Below are 23,401 nucleotides of genomic sequence, written 5' to 3'. Positions count from 1 at the left end.
ATTCCTTTTCCACAAAATATGACCATTTTCTTTTACAAAGGCAGTCCTTAGAACACTATACTTTACTGGAACTCCTTAGGGTCCCTTAGTTACATAGTATTGGTTTGGTTTCCCAAAGGTTCCCTCTCAGTTTCAGTACTGTAATATGTTTTATTTATGAGCAAAAAAAATGCTGGAGAGAAACAACTTCCTGTTGGTGACTTATGGTAATATAAGTGACCTAACAACATAAATATTAAAACACAAGGAACTTATCTACAAGCCTTCTTAGTTCAAGAGCCAAATTTGTAGCTGCCTTTCACCTTCATGGGAATTTAAGAATACAGATAAGCATCTTGAACCATGGACAGAAGTACTAGCGTTAAGAATTTCCATAAAAGTGCTTTTTAAGGCTCATAAGGGAAACAATTACTTTGAATTTCCTGGTTTTAGGTTTTTTTAAGTTACTGTACATTCTAGAAGAAAAGAAACAAGCATTCATTGAGGACCTACTATGTACCAGGCCCTGTGATAAGAGTTTTTACAAATATTAAGTCATTTGACCCATATAACAAGCCTGGGAGGTAGATGCTTTTATTATCCCCATTTTACAGCTGGGGGAGTGGAGGTACGCAAAGAGTAAGTGACTTCCCAAGGGTCACACAGCTAGTATCTGAGGCTGTATTTGAACTCAGTTCTTCCTGATTCCAGGTCTGGCACTCTATCCACTGTACCAGCCAAGTGCCTAAATTTCTCACTTTGTAAATGTTTTTTGCATTTTTACTTTGCATGCCTATTAAAGGAAACCTTCAACCTTAAACAGCTTTGGGGTTTGAGAATTATTTCAATTAGGTTTGTATTCAAGAGTCAAAAGTATAATTTATTGGAATGAAATATATAAATACTTAGCATTTATTAAGAAAGTATATACAAGAAAAATGTCTAAATGTTAATGTATATTTATATACATTCTCAAAAACAGAAAAGCTTTCTCTTCTACATATAAATTAACATAATATAAAATGAACTAATGTTGTGCTTACAAAAAGAGTTAATGGTGCCATATTAGCTGATTTGTTAAATAAGAAGCATAATGGTCAGAGCTCAGGATCTAGAATGGGAGGGGTAGGAGTATATTCTCCTAGCCACAGTTCCACCTACACTATAGAGAACGAGCTGTAGAAATCTGGGAATTGCTGACATGTGCTGGCTGAGTGATCAGCTCAGCCTGGAGAGACAGAAAGGGGAGAAAAGGGTGAGTGCTATGCTCATCCTGCGTGTGTTTAACCCTGGCTACAAATGCATTACATGAGACCTTTTTCTTATTGGAGGAGATGAATGCCCTGCCCTTCATGAGGGACAAGACTAAGTTGGTGGGAGAACTCCAACCTTCACCAGGCCCTTTTGGAACTCTCCAGGTCAAGGCTTCTGGAAATTCATCAAGTTTTAAGTCTTCTTTGAGTGTCAAGGCACTTTGATGGCTTCCAGCTTCAAGAGAGAAGATGGAAGAGACCAACCCACTTAAGGCTGCTGAAGGAAAAGGCTCTGGCGATACACAAAAGGAGCTGGCAGGCTCCATCATGTCCCTTTCCCCAACTTGTTTCTCTAGAGACTAGGGGCAGTTTCCCTTTAAATGAGATCAAGTTCTCATTTGAGATGAAATCAATTGAAATCAAATGAAATCAGTTCACTTTTGGTGAACATTATCTTGATCTTAATGGGAGAGCTTCATTCTGTATTGTCTAATTTGTATTCTCCTATGTATATCTCCTTTCGTTTCTGTTTGGTCATGATTTGGATAAATGGGTTTCTTTGCTGTTCCTTATGTGCATTCATTGCGGAATTGGTATTAGGTGAGAATAGAGTCAAGACTCGAATGTAGAATGTGGGGGTCTCCTTTTCCCTCAACAATGACAAAGAAATGACAAATTATACTGAACCTGGTCATATTCCCTAAACTCCCAGATAGAAGCAGCTGCGGCTGTGGTAGTGTCTGAAACTGGGTGAACAGTTGCCCTCCCAGAGCTTCCCAACATCAGACTGATACCAAGAAGGAGACCCAGGCATTTGAGTTGAGTGATTAGACCAGACACTCCCAGCTATGACCAGTTCCCCTGTCTCTAGAGCTGTCTACAATGGCAAAAGGAATTATAGCCACCGGTCTCCAAGCAACAGCAGAGAGATCTTCACTTCAATCCACGAGGAGAACATTTGCTTCATTTATGAAGCATGGCAATGTATGGAATGAGACCTCTGGAACCAGATGTCTGGCATTGAGTGTGGCCTGGTGGAGGAGTATGTAGAAAAGGTCCCTAACCCCAGCCGAACACTTTCAAACATTTTGACGTGAGTGACCCGAAATACCAGAACACACAAGATGTCAAGAAGTCCTAAGGGCAGTGGCCTGATTGCTCCCTTCCTCCCCATGGTCTCTGGAAGATTGGAAGTTGCAGAATGTATGTTGGTTTTTCTCCCTCTCCTCTAGGCCCATCTCCCTGGCAGGGCAAATAAAGAGCCATGCTCATGTTGGGCTGAGTACCTGCAAGGATGGACTTGATTGGCACGCAAGGCCCTCCCTCCCCTTTTCCTCCTTCCGTTTTCTTTAGGGAGGTTCCAAGTTGTTACTGTGACTTGGGGGACTTGGCCCCTGTCACCACCCATCCTCTCTTCCTGTACTCTAAACCTATAAGTCTCTGGCATTGCCTAGCTCTGTCTGCCCTCCAGGCAGCCTAGAACCCTCATTTTCCCTCTTTGGCTCTAGAGGCCAAAGCAGTTGAGCATGGCAAGCCTCCCATCTCTCCCTATACTTCTGAGATAAGGACGAAGGAACAAGGGACATATGAAGGGATCTGAGACCATTGGGGGTTGGATCAAATTGGTTCTTTAAGGCTCCATCCTCCCACAACTTGGTTCTACTGTACACATCTGCTGCTGCCTCTGTCTTGGGCAAGCTGGGAAGTCTCCATCTTTCCTTTCCCAGATGTCCAGCTGAGGACATTTTCTCTGTTTTCTAAACCCTACTGACCCCAGCTCCCTCATGTCTGGGTATCCCTCTAGGACCCATTCTCTACAGGGTTATCAGGCAGCCATGCCAAATCTCTCCTAGCAGCCTCTCTCCCTTAGGCACCCCAAACCGTGAGGCTCAGTGGCTGCTATTGTTCCCTGGTCTGTCCCATTCCCAGCTGGTGGTTTTACTGAGAGGGTTACTAGTAGCTCCCTTTTTTCTCTCTGTTACAATTTGAGAGCTGAGTTGCTTGTCATTACTCTGAGGAGCTGTTAATAAAGATGGGATTAGGCATTTCGAAAAAAAGAGAGCAGAGTGGTCTCTGGTCCCGATCTCCTCATTCCTCTGACAGGAATGAAAGTTTCTCTTGGAGAAGGGTGGGAGGAGAAGAGGTCAGAGATGCCCATTCTGCCCCCCTTCAAGCCATACAACAACAGGCTTTACCAGAGGTGGGTCTCTCTACCTATGTGGAGTCCCCTCTTGCTGCATGTATGTAAACATGGATGGCTCTTTCGAGAGGGTGATACGGGGGTTGACTGTGTCATCTTAAAGCAGGGTGGGCTTGATCTCTTCTAAATCCTTAGGGGTATCTCTCTTTGTAATCTATCTTGGAAGCAACCTGTATAAAAATAATTTCCCTAAACAAGCCTCCCCTTTCTGACTCTTGGCTTGCTGTCCTTGGGGAGTAGGCAGGAGTGGGAGCAATCACATAGAAGCAAATTGGAACTCAATATAATGTAGGGGAGTAAAATTAAATTGCCCCCATCCCTCACTTTCTACCTCTCAATACATGGAGTTGCTTTGTCTTCTTCCTGTTGGCCAGGACTTCAGTGCTTGGGGGATGATAAAGGTGACTGGTGAACTTTTTAAAGGTGGTCAACCCTTGGACTCCCTTTGCCTTTACATCTGGTCAGGATGAGTTTTCTTCTGCACCAGTGTTTCTGAACCAGAAAACAAATGAATGCTTATATGAAGATAAAGCCAAGCCCTGGTCTGGTTTGAAAATTGCCTTGGAAAAAATTACTGGTTAGCAAAGAACAAAGGTGAAATATAAAATGCCCATTTAGTAGTCCCACCAAATGGTTTGTTGAGGTGGTTTTAAATCTTGACCACCTGGGAGAGTGTAGCAGAACTGACTCTGCTCATTATTCTAAGGCTTGTTAACTCATGCCTGTCAGTCTGTTGTTGGTGGTGGGTTTTTTTACTGTCTTTCTTTTGCATGAAGGAAACATATCTACCCTATGCCTAATTCATATTGTATATTGAGCACCCACTTCTTCCACTTTTAGGGGAGATCCTAAACATGAATTAAATCTAAATTTTAAGTAAATCATCCTGGGGCACTGGAGTAGAGGGGCATAATGAGCAAAAACATGTGAGAATAGGAGCCTAAACATTTTCATTTGATTCTTGGTTCTTGGGGACGGAACCCAATCCATACCCACTTGGGTGCAGAGAAGGGAGCACCAGTGGAAAAGAGTTTGCAGTCACCCCTGCCATTCTCTGGGTCCAAAAGTTAGTTGCTAACATAGGAATGGATTGCTAGACTATCTAACAATTAGAGCTGCCCAGCATTAGAATGGTATCAACATGCTAGGTGAGCTCCCCATCTCTGGAGGTGTTCAAGCAGATTCTGCATGATTATGTTTGGGGGAAGTCCTCAGTCTGCTCAAGCAGGGCTTCAACTGTGTACCCTTTGGGGCTCCTCCCAATTCTGAGATTTAGAATTCTGTGTCTAGCACAAGCATGGAGGAGCAAGTGATAAGGATGAGTGGTGATTGGGGGATAAGCTGAAAGAAGGGGCCTGTGGCTCAGATACAATGAACACTTCTCCATTCGAGTTTTATTATTCTTTCTCAGTCAGGGGAATCCCAAGTTCAACATCCCCATTCCTTCTCCTTTATTCCCTAGTGTCTGAAGGGGGAAGGTTCCAAGCTGGTATGAGGAGAGGAATCTAAGAGTGATATGGGGGTGAGCCTGTCCAACCTTGGACCTACAACCCCAGGCACTTCTCATTGCCTTAAGGGGAATAGTTTCTGCAACTTGCTTGGCCTTTAATGGTGATGTGGGAGCAGCCTTTTGGGAAACTTTTCTGAAGAACTCCTAGATCTCTCAGGGATGCCTTAATACTAGAAACAGATTTAATAGACAGAAAGCTTGGAAAATCCCTAGCCCATCCTCAGTACTCCTCAGATTTGACCTTCTAAGCAATCAGAACACACTCAACAGCAAGTCTGGGGAGACTGACTCAGAGGAAAGACTTTTAACAGAAGTATCATTAAACCTGTTAAAATGCTGTGCATATAATCCTTCTTTCCCCTTTTCCTAGAGGTGGGAATGGACAGAAAGATAGGAACAAATGTAAGTAAAGGTCCCCAACCTCTAGGTCAACCTAGATCTAGTCTTTTGGAGTCCATACTCAATCATAGCTGGATGATGTCCATGATTAGTTCTTCAAGCAGTCAATTGCACAGCCATTCAGAGTTCATTTGTCAGGCAATCAGAGAGCCACTGGCTGGTCAGGCTATGTTTCTGGAACATGCCCTACCAGTTGGCAGGACCCAGTCTGCCTACCACCCCGGGATCGGGGAAAGGTATATGTGTCTGTGATATCATTGGTCTGGAGCCTTTCATTCCTCTGCTTTCCCTTCTCTGATTGATCATCACTTGTGTCCAGTTCCTCCGTGTCACTCCTTACATCACTCTGCACCTGAAAATAAAAGTCCAAGAAAAGAAAAAGGACAGACAAATGGGAAGAACGATGGGCATAGATGGGGGAAAAAAGCAACCAGAAACACAATAGGGAACAAGATATAGGGACAAGAGGAAACACAGAGGTACAGAAAAAGAATGGTGGGGGAAAGTGGAAATAAAGTGTTTTAAGTAATTTAGAGAGAGTCAGAGAGATAGGAGATGACGAATGAAAGAGAAACAAAAAGGAAGGAGTAAGACAGAGTCAAGAATAGATCAGGAGAGAGAAAGAAGAAAGAGGGGGGGAGGAAATTGAGAGAGAGAAAAGAAGAAGAAGAAGAAGAAGAAGAAGAAGAAGAAGAAGAAGAAGAAGAAGAAGAAGAAGAAGAAGAAGAAGAAGAAGAAGAAGAAAGAAGAAGGAGGAGGAGGAAGAGAAGGAAGAGAGGGAGAGGAGGAGGAGGAGGAGGAGGAGGAGGAGGAGGAGAACAACAGCAACAATGACAAAAATGAGAACAAGAATAAGAAAAAGAAACAGAAGCAAGACTCTCAATGAGACCCCACTCCAGCACTCCTTGCATCCCTGTTGCCTCTAGTATGCCAAAACTGATGTTCCATTCTCCACGTCCTTCTTCAGCACACCCTTGTACCCCAACCTCACCACCAACCCAGTGTCTGTCACAACTACAGGGGTATCTGGGACCAGGCATCCTATTCATCTGAGCTTCCCAGAATGGGAAACTGTAAGACAACAGGCCAGGAGAGTCAGACCCAAGGCTACACAGAGATCAAGAACAGTTCAATACATACCCCTCGAGTTGAAAAAAATTTAATGAGCATGCGGAGGATAAGGGAGAACCAGAAGACATGGAGAACTTGCAGGACCATCAGGAGACCATTAAAGAAGTAGAATCCAAAGAAGAAGTGTAAGTAGGATGGGGAAAGATAATAGGTATTGTAGAGGACTCTGCAAGAGAAAGAAGAATTCAGGTCATAAAGAATGGGTCCCTTGAATATGTAAGGGTCTGGCCTCTAGACTGCCCTTTGTCATCAGAGAGACAGCTCCAGGAAAGGAGAGGGAACAGAGTGGGGACCTCTAGGAATGGGAAAATAGCCAGGTAAAAGAACCTCCAGGCCCTCCAAGTCTAATGGAGTCCCCATCCCATCTTTCCCATACATAGAAGGACTTACCAATCAAGAAGTTCACTACTTAGAGGAGGGAGGAAGAAGCTGTAGTTACCATAAGGTCCGAAATCAAAAATGCTTAGGTGCCCCTCACCCTCCTGGCTCAGAAAAATTCCCCGTTTCCTTCACCCACCCCACCTCACTTGCAGGGATCAGACTCACTTGGTTGGAAAGAGGATAAGTCGGCTAACAAAGAACACCAGGGCAAAGATGAGGAAGGTTATATCACAGGAATATTTCCAGTTTGCATAATTAAACATTTTCCCAACCTGGGAGGGGAGAAAAAAGTCAATTTTGGAGTTCAAAAGGGCCTCAAAAGGCCTCTGATATAGCCCATACTTGATTAAGAATGTCTTCTGGGACTCCTCAGTCAGTAACTAGCCAATATCTCCTTGAAGACCATCAGTGATAGAGAATTGCTGACTTCCCAGAGTCAGCTGATGCTACTTTTAGATACTTCTGATCATTATGAAATATTTACTTAGGTCTAGCCCTTCCCATGTGACAACCCTTCAAACACTTGAAATCAGTCTTTCTACCCTTCACCACCTCCAACCCCAATCCTTCTTTTCTTCAAGTCAAACATCCCAAGTTTCTTCAACTGAACCTTATTTGGCATGAGTTTTAGTCCCTGCTACATCCTGGCAACCCTCTTCTGGAAGTTTGTGGTTCATTCCCTAACATGCCTCCTTGGGGACACATCTCTATCTAAAGTATCTTTCCCAAATGTAGGACTATGTACTATACAAGCAATGTAGCTTGGTCAGTGCAGAGCCCAGGAAAACTATCAGCTCCCATATTCTGGACACCGGGTCTCTCTAAAGGCAGCCCAAGGTCCATTTAACATTTTTCATTGTCATGTCACCCTGTGAACTTACAAGTTTCATTAAAACCCCAGGGCTTTTTCCACCCACAGTGTTGTCTAGTCATACCTCTTCATCTTGTGCTCCTTAAGCTGATGCTGTGATCTCAAGTGTCCCTACCCATCCTCCACCCTCATAGAGATCTTCAGGGATACTAATGGGCATCCAACCTGTCGCCGCTCTCCATCCCCGCCAACATTGTACCATATGTACAATCTGCTACTTTGCCATCGATGCCTTTATCCGTGTTACTCTGGCCTTCTATGTACTGTGTAGGTCTCCAGAACTATTCAAACCCTGTTTGATTCTCCCTACTGGAAACCCCAATCCCCTGCATAGATTTGGAAAACTCCATGCTTCCCTCCCCAACATTCTGCATTTCTGAGTACAGATAAAAGAGTTATAGGATCCTGCACTGGGGGAGGCCTTAGGGCAGATGTGGGAGGCATGATGCTGAGATGGTGGAGTGGGATGCCTGAATACTGGCCCGCAGTGGGGATGGAGGCACCTGGAGCCTCATCCTTTGCACATAGGAGGCTCCCAGGAGCTCGGGTTGATCCCAGCAACACTTTCCCAGATGAGAGCTCCTGGCCAGCCTCACTCACCTCCAGTAAGACATCTGACACATCATGGAGCAGCAGAACTAAGGCACCAATACGCAGGAAATTGGTAGAATAAGAGAAATAGATCAAAATGATGGCAACAAAATGGTGTATGATCTGCTCCTTGAAGTCCTAGGAAGAGGAGGGCAGCCATGAGGCAGGACCTCCTCAGTCCTAAAGGATAAAACTGGCCTGCTCAGGCTTAGGAGGCCTTGACCCATGTTTTAAGTAAACAACCAATGCTAGCACTCCTATTTTTGGTCTGGGAGAGAGAACCTACGCCATCCCACCTGAGACTTCCACCCTGACAACATGAGCACCCTGCCTTGTGGGGGGGAAGCCTTGGTTCTGCCAAGGACAGGTAGAAACATTGCAGTTGAGAAAGAAGCAAGAGACCAAAAGTGAGCAAATGAAGGAGAAGCTTTAGTTGTTCTGGGGGGCAGGGAAGAGAGACAACATGTCAGAGGGAGATTTAAATGATGTGACTTCAACACACGCTTGTTGTTGAATTGAACTGAAATGAATTAACATTTGAGCTGGAGAATTCACTGATTCATTCTCTAAGAGAGCATGCTAAACCTAGGCTGACCACCACTACCCTTCTAAAAGAGGAAACTCTGTGAAAGGCCCCAGACATTGGCCTGAAAGCCAGACCTAAGCCTGCACCTTTGCTCAGGAGGTTAGGGGTTGAAAGGTGGCCTTCCTTCACTCTTTCTGGAAGGCCAAGGCATTCCAAAGCCTGCATCCCCACCACACTCACCTTCCTCTTCACATCAAATAACAGAGTAAACAACAGGGAGATGTAGAAGACAATCTCTGAGAGGAACCACCAGTATAAGGCAGGCTGCAGAGGCTGAAGGTAGATATAACCAGGGTGTGAGATGGAGTTAAGAAAAATACAGAAAGCAAAGGTACAGAGAAACTGATCAGGGCCTCATGTTCCCTGATACCAAGGATCCCACAGAAGATTGAACTTCATGGTCAGAGAACCCCTAGAACCAATTTTCTCCATGTCAGATATTGATACATCAACTCATTTCCTTTTCCTGAACTTCTACGGCTGCTAGACTAAAAAATCAGACGAATATAGAATTGATTTTTTTAAAATTATTCTTAACTTTAACATGCCTCAACTCATTTCCAAATATACAGCCGAACACAAGTGAGAGCTATAAATGAAATGGGATCCCCATTTATACATCTTGCTTCTTTTGGAAAAATATAGAATAAATCAACTTTTTTCAGAATTGCTGATTTTGTTTCCTTCGTTCCTTTCTATGCATTTTTAAAATGTCAAATGCCCTCTTATTTTGTCACTATCACTAACACCCACTCAATTTAATCTCATCCCTGAAATGAAAACAGAGATAGACAAACAGAGATGGAGACAGACAGAGACAGAGCTGTTTCAGCACATAAGCATTGTCAAGCAAAACAATCCACAAGTTGGCCATGCCCCAAATGAATGTCTCTTCTTTCTCCTTGAGTCAACTTCCTCTCTGATAACTTCATCATAGGTCCTCTGAAGAAATGGTTTGTCATTTCACTGATCAGAGTTCTTAAGGCTTTTAAAGTTGTTTTTCTTTACAATGTTGTTTTTCTTGTATAAATTATCCTTCAGATTGGAGAAGTGATCTCACTCTGCATGAGCCCATATTATGCAGGATGCTCTGAAATCGGCTCTTTGAACTCTTCTAAAAGCACAGTAATGCTCCAATTCATTCGCAATCTGTTCATCTATTTCCCACATGGCGGGTGCCACCTTAGATTTTGCATTTCTTTTATTCCCTCCCTTCCTTAATCTCCTCTTCAGATTCATGTTTGTTTTGCTTGTGACTCTTTCCTCAACAATGTTATCTTCCCATATAGACGACCTTCTCACTGTCTCCACTTGTTTCCCTGTTGGGTTTGATGTATTCCTAAATCAGTTTGTGTGTGTGCATGTTCAATCATACCTCAATTTCAGATAAAAGAGGGGTTCATCTTCTGCCTTCTCCCCCCTTCCTCCTACTCTTCTCATACACCTCAATTATGAAAAACAGCCAAATGCACCCCATCTTCCTTCTTTCTCTACCACATTTCTTTTACTCTATCTGCTCTTTCTCCTCTTTACATTCTCAGAACAGAACCAATATGTGTCCAGGCCTTCAGTATTTCTTACTTAATTCTTTCAATACTCATAGAAGAGATTAAGGTTCTGAAGGGACGCTTGGGCTCTTATAATGCCCAAGCACTTTGGCTCTTCTATTCCACACCACTCTGGTTGCTACAATAATCCTGGCTTCAAAGGTTCCCACCCTGGGTCTTATTGCCTCCTCTGGGTCTTTCTCAGAAGGTCTGCTCTTTTTTTGCTTCTGGACAGAGCAGCAGACTGTAAGTGTCTCTTGGCTTGACTCTCCCCACTTTTCGGAAGCTGCTGACACAAACTTTTCTGGTGACTCCCTTTCCTTCTTCCTCTCTGCTTCTCCTGAGACTTTTCTGCAGATCTGAGCTGGAAGAAGTTATCTTAGCATATTTTCTCATTGGATCCAAAATTCATGTCAAACTACGTCGCTGTGGTTACCTGCTTAGGCTCTGTCCTGGACCCTCTTCCCTCTCTACATGCTCTTCATGATTGACTTTCTCAGCTCCCAAGGCTTTAATTAGCATCTCTACATAGATAACTCAAAGACCTACATGCTGAGGTCTAATCTCTTTCCCAAATTCCAATCCTGCTTCATTACTTGCTTATTAGTCATGTCAGACTAAAGGTCCCCTAGAATTTGAAACGCAACCTGTCTAACATGAAACTCATGATCTTTTTGCCAAAATCTACCCTTCTTCTGAGCATCTCTATCCTTATCCAGAGTACTACTCACTTTGTCATCATTATTGACTCCTCCCCTCTGTCTCACATAATTCCTGATTTCCTTCAGGACACAGTCAAAACCTTTCTTCTGCCTAAAGTAAATTTCTGTTTCCTGAAGTTACCAGTGCCCACTTACGCTAAACTACCTTGTATTTATTTATATTTATCATGAATATATTTATATGTACCACAACCAGAAAGATCTCTTTGCATAGGGATTATGATAGTTGTTATCCATTGTTATAATTCAGTCTTTGCTTGGATTTATACCACGCAATAAAGATGGGATGCAAAAGGCTCAGAATTATGAAATTGTGAACTTGGCCAAAAGTGTTTAACTATGTGAGAGGGTTGTGGATGCCAAAATGAAAGTCTCTAGCCATTGAATGTCAACTCTTTGTAATATCTTCCGGATTCTGTGGTCATAACCTCTCTTTCTCAAATCAGAAGCTTCAGTTCTCATTTTTAAGCCAGAGTGATTTTCTTCATTCTAAGCCTGGATTCCTTTAACTATCTTGAAAGAACTCTTCGGAGTTGGGGAAGGACCAACAGCAATGGTTATGAAAATCTTCTTTTACAAGATTATTATCCCTCCTTTGGAAGAGTGCAGACTTGGGTTGTAAACTTCAATTACTATTGATACATTGTAAATGTTCGTTTGCTAATTCAATTAATTACATGAGTACTCAGGTATTGTTTTAATCTATGAGACTAAAGATTTTGAGAGTAAAGAGGAGGGAGAAAGAAGGCAAAGAAAGGGAGAGAGAAAACTTACATGAGAAAAGGTTTTTCCAGTTTATTTATAAATTGGAGTAGGGTCAAACTTAATTGATTATTGAGATACATATTTCTTTTCATCTATATGGCAATATCAGGACATATCTTTGTTTACCTTAGTATATGTGTAGAGGATGAATGAGGAAAGGAGCCAGTAACGCGTATTAAGGAAGGAGGGTGGCCATGATGGTTGACTAGTGCCATAATACCAAATAATCCACTAAACCTTACTTAGACCACATGTGCAATTTTATCCTATGAATATATTACATATGTATGTACATGTCTCCTTGGACAAAATGTAAATTCTTTCAGATCAGGGCTAGTTTCACTTCTGTCTTTGCATCTCATAGGAATTACATAATAGCTGGCACACAGTAAGTGCTTAATAAATGCCTAGTGATTAAGTGATTCTGCGATGCAGCATTGTGCCAACTTTAGTTTCTGAAGCCTATTTTCTTGTTCAACTCTGACACCCATCTTTTTCCTAGAAATACTCACTTGTTTGGGGTATTTCTCCCAGCATAGTACAGGGTCCCAAAACCACGGCTCCTAGAAGAAACAAGGGATCATTTCCTTGAAAACTACCCCTACCAGTGCCAGCCCCTACATGTAAGGGATCTGTCCCATAATTTTTATCTTTCTTCAGGAAACTCCCAGCATGCAACAGGAATGATCTCAGTTCAACTTCACAAGCTCTCGTTATTTTGGCATCCATCATTTTTATCCTCTGCCCAAGTCATGACAAAGTCCTACCTGCCAAGCAAAACCTTTGTTAGAGGTCTACCCTGAACTACTGGTCTTGTTCACCCTTCCTTTCATGTTAGCAGTACTTGGTCCCTCTACTTTCTCTAACATAACCTGGTAGGGTAGAGTGGCCCCGTAAACGGGATGTCTGCCTAATAAGGCATTGGTCAAACTGTGGTGAAAGATGATGAGCATAAAGACAGAAGGGAATGGAGAAGGAAAGCACAGAACAAATAAAAAGGGAGGAATAATAGGAAACAAAGAAAACAGGGATGGAGGAGCTAGAAGGAAAGAAAAAAGAATAGAAGAGACAAAAGGATAGAAAGATAAAGAGCAAAAAAAGAGGATGGGGGTGTGGAGAAAGAGGAGACCGATGGAAATAGAAAGGAGAGCTAAAGATGAAAAGAACAAAGGAAATAAAGACAACTGAGGACAGAAAAGGACAGGATGAAGGGAGAAAAGAGAAGAAAGCAGCCAATGATAAGGATGGAGTAATGGATACTCACCTTATAGAGGATGAAGATGCCGCTAAAGCAAGAAAAGAAGTAAAATAAACATCTCCAACTGAAAATAGAGAATGGGGTGGAGTGAGAGGATGGGATTAACACAAGAATCAACTGACAAAAGGTAGGGCTGAGCAATGAACAGACAAACAGGGCTGCTGCTTTGTCAATCACACCTCATTACATAGCACCCTGACCCTAAACTGTATCCCCTTGGGTCAGGTCTCTCCCAGGTCTTTCCCAGATTACCTGGATTCACAGAATTTTTTGTTCAGCAACGTTTGCTCCTGTTTTCGCTTATGTCGAAACCAGCGTTGGACCTGCCTTACTGAGAGGCCACACTGGCGGGCAAGGTGACTCAGATCATCCTGAGAACATCAGAAGACAAGAGGAGTGGAGATTTTAGCTGGGACTTCATTGAAGCCATAAGGCAAAGTCAAGGAGGGAAAGCATTCCAATTATATGAGACAGCCAGAGAAAATGGCTACATCTGGGTGATGGAGTGACTAGTTCATGGAACAAGGAAACCAGTGGATGAAAGAGGTCATTGGATCAAAGACTATGTCAAGGTAATAAGGTGTAAGTAGACTAGAAAGTTGAGGGATGAGACTTCTGAAAGGCTTTGAATGCCAAACTGAAGATACTGTATTTAACCCTAGAGGACACAGGGAAGCATTGCAGTTTATTCGGCATGATGATAACATGGTAAAATCTGAGATTTAAGATAAAAAACACTTTGGCCACTGAGTGAAAGATGTATTGGAGTGGGCAGAGAATTGAGGCCGGCAGATCCATCAGATGGCTGTTGCAGTAGTCCAGTTGAGAGGTGATGAGGGACCTGTAATTGGGTGGTAGACTTGTCAGAGGAGAGAATGGGCTATTGCAGAGATATTAGAAAGGTAAAATTAACAAACATTTGGCAACAGATTGAATATGAGAGGTGAGAGGTAGTGGGGAACCAAGGATGACATTTAGGTGGAGAGCCTGTAGAACTGAGAATATGGTAGCATCCTCGACCATGAAATGGATGTTAGGAGGGCAGGAGGTATTAGGGAGAATGATAGTTAATTCTTTTGAACATACTGAGTTTAAGACACCTACCAGGCATCCATTTTGAAGTATCTAAAAGGAAATTGTAAATTCAAGACTGGAGATCTGTAGAGAGGTTGCAAAAAATAGATAGATTTGAGAATCAAGAAAAAAGAGATGGCCATGGGAGCTGAGGAGACCACCAAAGGAAGTAGATAAGAGGGAGAAGAGAAGAGGGCCCAGGACAGAACCATGTGGCACATCTGTGGTTAAAGGGCATAATCTGGATGAGGATCCAGCAAAGGAGACTGAGAAGGATCCGTTAAATAGGTAGGAAAAGAGTCCATAGAAAGTAGTATTCTAAAAACCTAGAAATAGACAGTATTAAACAGAAAAGTGTGATTAACAGAGTCAAAGGCTGAAGAGAGATGAAAAAGAATAAGGATTGAGAAGAAATTATTTAATTTAACAAGTAGGAGATCATTGATAACTTTACAAAGGGGAGTTTCTCTTCCATGATGAGATGGGAATTTGGATTGCAAGAAGTTGATGCAAAAAGCATGAGAGGAGAGGAAGTGAAGGTATCTATTGAAGATAGCCTTCTCAAGGAGTTTAGCCATAAATGGCAGAAGAGATATGAAATGTTAAGTTATTGAGAATAGAAGAATTAAGGGAGGGTTTTTGATGATGAGGAAAACATGGACACGTGTAGACAGTAGAGGAGGAACCATTAGACAAGAATAGATGGAAAATAATTGATTTTTTTTTTTGCTTTTTTTGGAGGGCAATTGGGGTTATGTGACTTGCCCAAGGTCACATGGCTAGTTTTTATGTTAAGTGTCTGAAGCCAGATTTGAACTCAGGTCCTCCTGACTCCAGGGCTGGTGCTCAATTCACTGTGCCACCTAGCCACCCCAAATAAATGAAATCGTAAGGATGATAGAGGGAAATCTTTTAGAAGTGACAGGGTGGAATGGAACTGCTTTTGCAAGTAGGGGGACTAGACTTGGTAAGGCATAAGGCCACCTCTTTGTGTAAGACGGGTGTAGAAGGAGACAGTGGCAGAAGTCATCTGAGTGATAGGGGACAAGGAAGACAGAAGAAGACAGAGACTGTATTTGAGGCAGTCCTGGATATACAGTCCCTCCAATCTCCCCTACTTCCTATTCAATAACCATTGAACATTGTGAATTTGCCTACTGAAGGGTAGTGAGGCTTAACACTTTCAAGATTCTTAACATTACCCAATCCTGGGGCCTGCTCACCTCTTTGGGATTTTGACTCTCTTTCCAGAAAAAGGACTCCAAGATGGGATTGGGGGCAGCCTTGATCCTGAGTTTGTCACGCACACCCATGGCTCTGCTCAGGGACACTCCAATTGTCCTGTAAGAGGAGACAGAAGGAAATGAGCACCCAGAAATCTTTCTCCTTCCATCTCTGGCCCTTTGGGAACTCTCTCTCTCTTCCAAATTGTGCCCACCAAGTGGCCTGTCCCAGCTAAATTAACATAGCCTGAAGTAGATGGAGAGTGGGAGTAGATAGATTATGAAGAGGTTCTCTGTGAAGGAACAGAGAGAATCAGGGTGGCCTTTGTGAGATCTCATCCATCACCTGAGGCATTCAGAAAGGGGGACTCTGGGCTATCATGAAGAGAGCAGGAAGAGCCCTGCAAATGAGTTAGGGGGGGGTCCCTGAAAATTTGCTCCAAAGCCAAAGCACAAATATTCTTTGGATTTCAGATGCAACAAGCATTTATTAACCACCTACTATGTGCAAAGTTAGTGGGCAGCTACATGGTGCAATAAACAGAGCACTGAGCTTAAAATCAGGAAGACTCAATTTCATGAGTTCAAAACTGGTCTCAGATATTTACTAGCTTTGTGATCCTGGAGAAGTCACTTAACCCAGTTTGCATTCTCATTCTGCAAAATAAGCTGGAGAAGGAAATGGAAAACCATGCTGGTATCTTTGCCAAGAAAACCCAAAATGAGGTCACGAAATGACTGAAATGACTCAACAGCAGCAACAAAATGTTCAAAGACTTGTGCTTAGTGAGAGACACAGGCATTAAGTAAAGTATTGTCTAGGACACCAAAGATGTTGAAGTCACTATAGATATGTGTAATATCACATAATAATACAGTATAAATACATCAGAGCAGTAAAAAATAAGGGTGCCCTCCAAGGGAAAAAGATCACTACAATTGCTGGTTTGGGAGGAGAGGGGTGTGTGAGGGAAATCTTCCTACAGAAGGTAGCATTGAAGGTGGACTTTAAAGGTTGGGTACAATTTAAGGTGGAGAAGGAATGCAAGCATTCTAGGAACTGGGAAAGGTTATGTAAACGAGAAAGGACATGGAAGGAGGACTACATAAGGGTATTTAGAGACAGGGTTATATCCAGTTTTGTTGAAATGCAGACCTAAAGGTAATGCAATAAAATAATTCAATAATGCTTTCCTCCATTTCTTTTTTTTATATATTAGTTTACTTTTAGTTTACAAGATTCAATTCCACAGTTTCTCGAGTTTCAAATTTTCTCCCCCTTCCTCTCCTACCTCCCCCCCCATAGCAGCATGCAATCAAATACAGGATATGCAAATACCTTCACATTAAACATTAGTCAGGTTGTAAAGAAGGGCTATAACTGATGGAATGAACGATGGAAAAGAGGAAATTAAAAAAATAAAACAAAAAAAAGCAGGCAGCTTGCTTCAATCAGCATTCAAACTCTGTAGTTCTTTCTCTAGATGTGGACATCTCTTTCCATCATGACTCTTTTGGAGTTGTCTTATAACCTTGCATTGCTGAGAAGAGCCCAGTCTATCAAAATTGGTCATCACACATACGTTGTGTCTGTAATAGTGAAAAAATTTCTCCTGGTTCTGCTCTTCTTATTCAACATCAGTTTGTATAAATCTCTCCAGGTTATTATGAAGTCCATCTGCTCCTCATTTCTTATAGCACAATAGTATTCCATTATATTCATATGCCACAGCTTGTTTAGCCATTCCCCAATTGATGGGCATCTCCTCGATTTCCAATTTTTTGCCACCGCAAAAAGAGCTGCTATAAATAGTTTTGTACATACGGGGCCTCTTCCCACTTCTATGATCTCTTTGGGATACAGCCCTAGAAGTGGTATTGCTGGGCCAAAAGGTATGCACTTATTTATAGCCCTTTGGACATAGTTCCATATTGCTCTCCAGAATGGTTGAATCAGTTCACAACTCCACCAACAACGCATTAGTGTTCTGATTTTTCCACATTCTCTCCAGCATTTATCATTTTCCTGTTTTGTCATCTTAGCCAATCTGACTGGTGAGATGTGGTACCTCAGAGTTGTTTTGATTTGCATTTCTCTAATCAATAGTGATTTAGAGCATTTTTCATATGCTTATACATATCTTTAATTTCTTCCTCTGAAAACTGCCTCCATATCCTTTGACCATTTATCATTGGGGAATGACTGGTATTCTTATAGATTTGACTTGATTCTCTGCATGTTTTAAAGACGAGGCCTTTATCAGAGACACTGGTTGTAAAAATTCTTTCTCAATTTTCCACTTCCCCCTTAATCTTGGTTACACTGGCCTTCTTTGTACAAAAACTTTGCAATTTAATGTAATCAAAATTTTCCATTTTGCATTTTATAATGCTCTCTATCTCTTGTTTGATCATAAACTCTTCCCTTCTTTATAAATCTGATAGGTAAACTATTCCTTGCTTTCCCAAATTTCTTACAGTATCATTCTTTACACCTAGATCATGCACCCATTTAGATTTGATTTTGGTATATAGTGTTAGATATTGGTCTATGCTCAATTTCTGCCATACTATATTCTAGTTTTCCCAGTTTTTGTCAAATAGTGAGTTCTCATCCCCAAAACTGGGGTCTTTGGGTTTATCAAACAGTAGATTACTATAGTTGTTGACTGCTGAGTCTCATGTACCCAATCTATTCCATTAATCCACTACTTTATTCCTCAGCCAGTACCAAGTAGTTTTGATGACTGCTGCTTTATAATACAGATTAAAACATGGTATGGCTAGGTCACCTTCCTTGCATTTCTTTTCATTAATTCCCTTAATATTCTGGACCTTTTGTTCTTCCAAATGAATTTTGTTACTATTGTTTTAGCTCTATAAAGTAATTTTTGGTAGATTGATTGGTATAGCACTAAATATGTAATTTAATTTAGGTTAAATTGTCATTTTTATCTTATTAGCTCGACCCAGACATGAGCAACTGATGTTTTTCCAGTTAGTTAGATCTGACTCTGTGTGAAAAGTGTTTTGTAGTTGTGTTTGTATATTTCCTAGGTTTGTTTTGGCAGATCAATTCCCAAATATTTTATAATGTCTACAGTAACTTTAAATGGGATTTCTCTTTCTATCTCTAGCTGTTGGACTTCATTAGGAATATATAGGAATGGTGAGGATTTATGTGGGTTTATTTTATATCCTGCAACTTTGCCAAATTTATTTATGATTTCAAGTAGTTTTTTACTTCTCTAATTTACTTCTCTAGGGTTCTCTAAGTATATCATCATATCATCTGCAAAGAGTGATACCTTAGTTCTTCCATTTCTTATAGTCCAATTATATATAATTACATTCATATAGCACAATCTCATAAAATTGCTATGAGGAAAAAAACCTCACAAACCTACTTTACATGATCAGCATAGTAAAAAGAGGACTGGCATTTGGAGTCTGGGCATCTAGAGTAAAATGCCAGCTTCACTCCTCAATGCCTGTGGAACGTAGGGTAAATGACTTCATTCTTCTGCGTCTCCCTTTCCTCATCCATAATTTTCCATGACTGGTCTAAGAAAAAAGGTTTAATGAGGTCAGGGAAATCCTATAAATGAATACACTATGATTAAATTAGTGTAAATATAAGAGGAGGAAGGCTTAACTTGAAAACCACCACACTTGATAAATTCATAGGTCGTAGTCACACATTATGAGGTTTTAATATGTAAACAAGATTGGTCTATGCCTTGAAGTCTTTGTGAAATGTGAACATCTTTCTAACTGGGTCAGGAGAAAAATTCAATTGCCTAAGTATGCAGATTAGCCACAGTTTGGGGGCCTTTAAATGGGAAGAAGGAAACAAGGGAGACGGGGGGGGGGGGGGGGGGGGGGGGGGGGGGGGGGGGGGAGTTCTTGTTCTATGCCAGGCACTGTGCTAAGTGCTTTACCAAGACTGTATCATTTGGTCCTTACAACAATCCTAGGGGATAAGTGATGCTATTATTATTCCCACTTTACATTTAAGGAAACTGTCAGAGGTTTGATTTGCCTAGGATCTCAGTAGCTTTTAAGTGTCTAGAATGAATTCTAACTCAGGTCTTCCTGACTCCAGGCCCAATGCCATATGTACTCAGTCATCTAGTTTACACATGAAATCATAAATTTTGTCAAAAAGAAATAGGAAAAAAGTACAGACATACAGTGCTGTGAAGTAGAGTCTAACATTTATAAAAAAGAAATAAATGAAGGAAAAATAAATCCTAAGAATAATAACCTGGAGTGTGGAAAGGAATCTTTGCATCAGAGATATTGCAAATATCTGTGAAAAAAATTCTAGTATTCAAGCTTTCAATCACAAATATATGAGAACCATCTTCCAAAAGATAAGTAATAATAGCATATGACCAAATAGTTTTCAAAAGCACTGCTAACTCCTAAGAGCCATAGGAAAGGTTGGCCCAAATTGTGTTAGAGGGGGAGTGAGGGAGGGAAAGAGTGAGAGAATGACGTATAAATAAAAGCAATTCCAACTTTTAACTTAATACCTAGAAAATAGACCCAGATGAAAAGTTATGAAAATAGTCAATGTTGGATAGGTTTGTGGGAAGGTAGGAATAGTGAAGCATTATTTGGTGGAACTGTGAATTTGTTCAACCATTCTGGAAAATGATTTGTGAGTGTGTGTGTGTGTGTGTGTGTGTGTGCAAACTATCATTTGTTAATATCCCTCATATCACATTACAGGACATGTGCCTCAAGGAAGTCAAAAACAGAAAGGTCCTATATGCAATGAAACACTCAAAATGATACTCTTCCTTGTAGCAAAAAAAACACCTAAAAATATGGTGAATTGTTCATCAATGGGGGGAAATCTCACTTTGTAGTATAAATAAATGGAATGTAATATTTAAAAATTATCAAGAATTCAAAGAAATATGGGAAATTTGAATGAGTTGATGTGACATGCAGTAAGTAGAATCAGGATAACAAAACCCTAGTAATTGGAAAATAACAAAACAAACCCAAATTCAATACAATCATGATGATCAATCTTGACCCTGGAAAAGAAATGTGGAAATTTGCCTGCCCTATTTTACTTGTAGAGGGGAAGAACTGTGACTACATAGTCTGTCAAACATGGTAGCTACAGTGGTTGTTTTGGCTTCACTGTTCTTTGTTGTAAGGGAGGGTTCAAGTGATTTTCTTTTCTGTCTTTTTAATCTTGAAGATTAATTTTTTTTTGATGAACAACAATCTCTCTTTCCCTTCCCCATAACCCTCGCCCTGCCACTGGGAGAAAAAAATCTATGTAGCATTTTTCAAAGTGAGGCAAAGCAAAGATTCACATTGGCCACATCCAAAACAATATGTCTCAATCTGCACTCTGAGTCTATCATATTTCTAATGGGAAGTCAGAGGAGGTCAGCAGGTTTGTTATTCATTGATTTTAAGTCTTTCAAAGCTGTTTTTCTTTACAATGTTGTTGTTACCATATAAATCAATTACCTGGTTCTGCTCACTTCCCTCTGTATCTATTCTTAAGGAATTTTCCTCATGGGATTGACCATGTTAGCCTACTATGGAAAAAACTCCCATGGTTTCCAATTAGCTCTAAAATCAAATATAAAATCCTCTGGCTTTTAAAGTTCCATATAGTCTGGCTCCTTCTTATCTTTACAGTATTTACTACCCTACCCCTATCCCAACAAAGTTTGTTTTTTTTGTTCCTCAAACAGAGAGTGCCATCTCCTGACTTTGCAACTTTTCATTGACTGTCCACCAATGTCTGGAATGCTCTCCAACCTCACTTTAATCTGACTTCCCTGGCTTTCATCAAGAATCAGTTCAAATAGGAAGGGCAGAACCAAGATGACAGAGTAAAAGCAGGGACCTGCTTGAGCTCTCCCCAAAACCCTTCAAAATACCTGTAAAATGACTTTAAACAAATTCTGGAGTAGCAGAAGCCACAACATGACAGACTGAAACAAAATTCTAGCCTAAAACAATCTATTTGGACAACAGGGAGGGTCTATCACACTGGGCTGGGAGCAAAGCACAGCCCAGTGTGGGCCACTGGCACAGGAGGGTCTGTAGCAGGCCTCAGGGCACAGAATCGCTGGCAGGTGTGGCAGTTTCCATACTTCTCAACCTATAAATGCCAAAGACAGCTTCAAAGGTCAGTGGGAAAGGTCTCTCACCTGGATGAGAGAGGAGGGTGGTCTAATTCCAGCCCCAGTCCCAGCCACAGGGCAATGTCAGCCTGTACCACAGCTGTGGCTTTCCTGGAGCTCCTGTTCTATAGACAGTAGGAGAATTAAGCAGCTGATCAGAGGGGGATTACAGGGATCTCCTTGCTGGCTATTAAATAGGATTCTCTTGCTTTGCCAATGCTTGGATCTGGGTGATAGTCCAAGGTTTCTGGGGTGAGGAGGAGTGCTGGCATGGCAGAGACTGTGGCAGCAGTTGAGAGGTATTCCTCCTCATTTATCCAAGGAAGAAGAGAGTACTTATGGTTGCTCACAGATCAGGAAAGGAGTAAGCACCTCTCTTTTGATCATACCACCTTGGAAGAACTGAATTTACAGGTCCCTAGAAATATCTCTGAAAACAGTTGCACAAAACTCCTGAAGCTTGGGGCAGTAAACCCTCCACTTAACAAAAAGCTCAAAAGTCAAGTAATTGACTGGGAAAATGAGCAAACAGGAGGAAAATCAGATTGCAAGATGATTACTTTCTTGGTGAAAAGGTACTTGCTTAAGTCCTTGGTAACAAGGATGATCAAAACAAATAACCAGAGGAAGACAACAAAGTCAAAGCTCCTACATCCAAAGTCTCCAAGAAAAATTTGAATTGGTCTCAGGACATGAAAGAGTTCAAAAAGGGTTTTGAAGATCAAGTAAGAGAAGTAGAGGAAAAAACGGGAAGATAAATGAGAATGATGCAAGAAAATCACGAAAAATGAGTTAATAGCTTGCTAAAGGAGACCTAAAAAAATGCTGAAGAAAATAATACCTTAAAAAACAAGCTAACCCAAATAGCAAAAGAGGTCCAAAAAGCCAACGAGGAAAAGAATGCCTTAAAGATCATAATTGACCAAATGGAAAAGGAAATCCAAAAGTTCACTGAAGAAAACAATTCCTTAAAAATCAGAAAGGAACAAATGGAAGCTAATGATCTTGTGAGAAATCAAGAAATTATTAAATGAAACCAAAAGAATGAAAAAATAGAAGACAATGTGAAATATCTCATTGGAAAAATTACTAACCTGGAAAATAGATCCAGGAGAGATCATTTAGAAATTATCGATCTACCTGAAAGCTATGATAAAAAAAAAAAAAGACAAAGAAAATTGCCAAAGAAAACTGCTCTGATATTCTAGAACCATAGGGTAAAATAGAAATAGAAAGAATCCACTGATTACCTACTAAAAGAGATCCTTAAAAAACTCCTAGGAATATTGTAGCCAAATTCCAGAGTTCCCAGGTCAAAGATAAAATATTGCAAGCAGCCAGAAAGAAACAATTTAAGTGTTGTGGAAACACAATCAGGATAACACAAGATTTGGCAACTTCTACTCTAAGAGATCAGAGGGCTTGGAATATGATATTCCAGAGGCCAAAAAAGGTAGGGTTAAAACCAATAATCATCTATCCAGCATCTCTGAGTATAATAGTTCAGGAGGAAAATGGAATTTCAATGAAATAGAGAACTTTCAAGCATTCTTGTTGAAAAGACCAAAGCGGAATAGAAAATTTGACTTTCAAATACAAGAAACAAGAGAAAGATAAAAACATAAACTGTTTACATTCCTACATGGAAAGAATATATTTGTAATTCAGTATTAGAGTAGTTGGAGGGAATAGATAGATAGATAGATAGATAGATAGATAGATAGATAGATAGATAGATAGATAGATA

The 23,401-nt window shown here is 41.0% G+C and overlaps 2 protein-coding genes across 2 annotated transcripts in view; one reads left to right on the top strand and one right to left on the bottom strand.

Moving 5' to 3' along the window:
• The first annotated feature begins 1,823 nt into the window (after window positions 1–1,823).
• On the top strand, window positions 1,824–2,373 carry LOC138141989 (mapk-regulated corepressor-interacting protein 1-like). The gene is made up of 2 exons (XM_069062936.1): window positions 1,824–2,208; window positions 2,310–2,373. The coding sequence occupies exons 1-2, from the start codon at window positions 2,081–2,083 to the stop codon at window positions 2,371–2,373; spliced, it is 192 nt and encodes a 63-aa protein (XP_068919037.1). The 5' UTR covers window positions 1,824–2,080.
• Window positions 2,374–5,507: 3,134 nt separating this feature from the next.
• The window catches only part of LOC138141907 (ceramide synthase 4-like), a 19,213-nt gene continuing 1,319 nt past the window's right edge, over window positions 5,508–23,401 (bottom strand). The window contains exons 2-10 of the mRNA XM_069062831.1: window positions 15,491–15,608; window positions 13,446–13,564; window positions 13,200–13,257; window positions 12,448–12,498; window positions 9,082–9,174; window positions 8,325–8,453; window positions 7,019–7,125; window positions 6,482–6,638; window positions 5,508–5,693 (exon numbers count right to left, since the gene is read on the bottom strand). Of these exons, the coding sequence (XP_068918932.1) occupies window positions 5,508–5,693; window positions 6,482–6,638; window positions 7,019–7,125; window positions 8,325–8,453; window positions 9,082–9,174; window positions 12,448–12,498; window positions 13,200–13,257; window positions 13,446–13,564; window positions 15,491–15,608 (1,018 nt within the window). The remainder of the gene's footprint in view (window positions 5,694–6,481; window positions 6,639–7,018; window positions 7,126–8,324; window positions 8,454–9,081; window positions 9,175–12,447; window positions 12,499–13,199; window positions 13,258–13,445; window positions 13,565–15,490; window positions 15,609–23,401) is intronic.

The sequence above is a fragment of the Petaurus breviceps genome, unplaced genomic scaffold, assembly GCF_028583685.1.
Source record: "Petaurus breviceps papuanus isolate PSGF00001 unplaced genomic scaffold, PetGlider_PUasm1.0 103, whole genome shotgun sequence".
NCBI classification, from domain to species: domain Eukaryota; kingdom Metazoa; phylum Chordata; class Mammalia; order Diprotodontia; family Petauridae; genus Petaurus; species Petaurus breviceps.
Note: the sequence above shows the minus strand (reverse complement) of the source record. Positions and strands in the feature narration are given on the sequence as shown.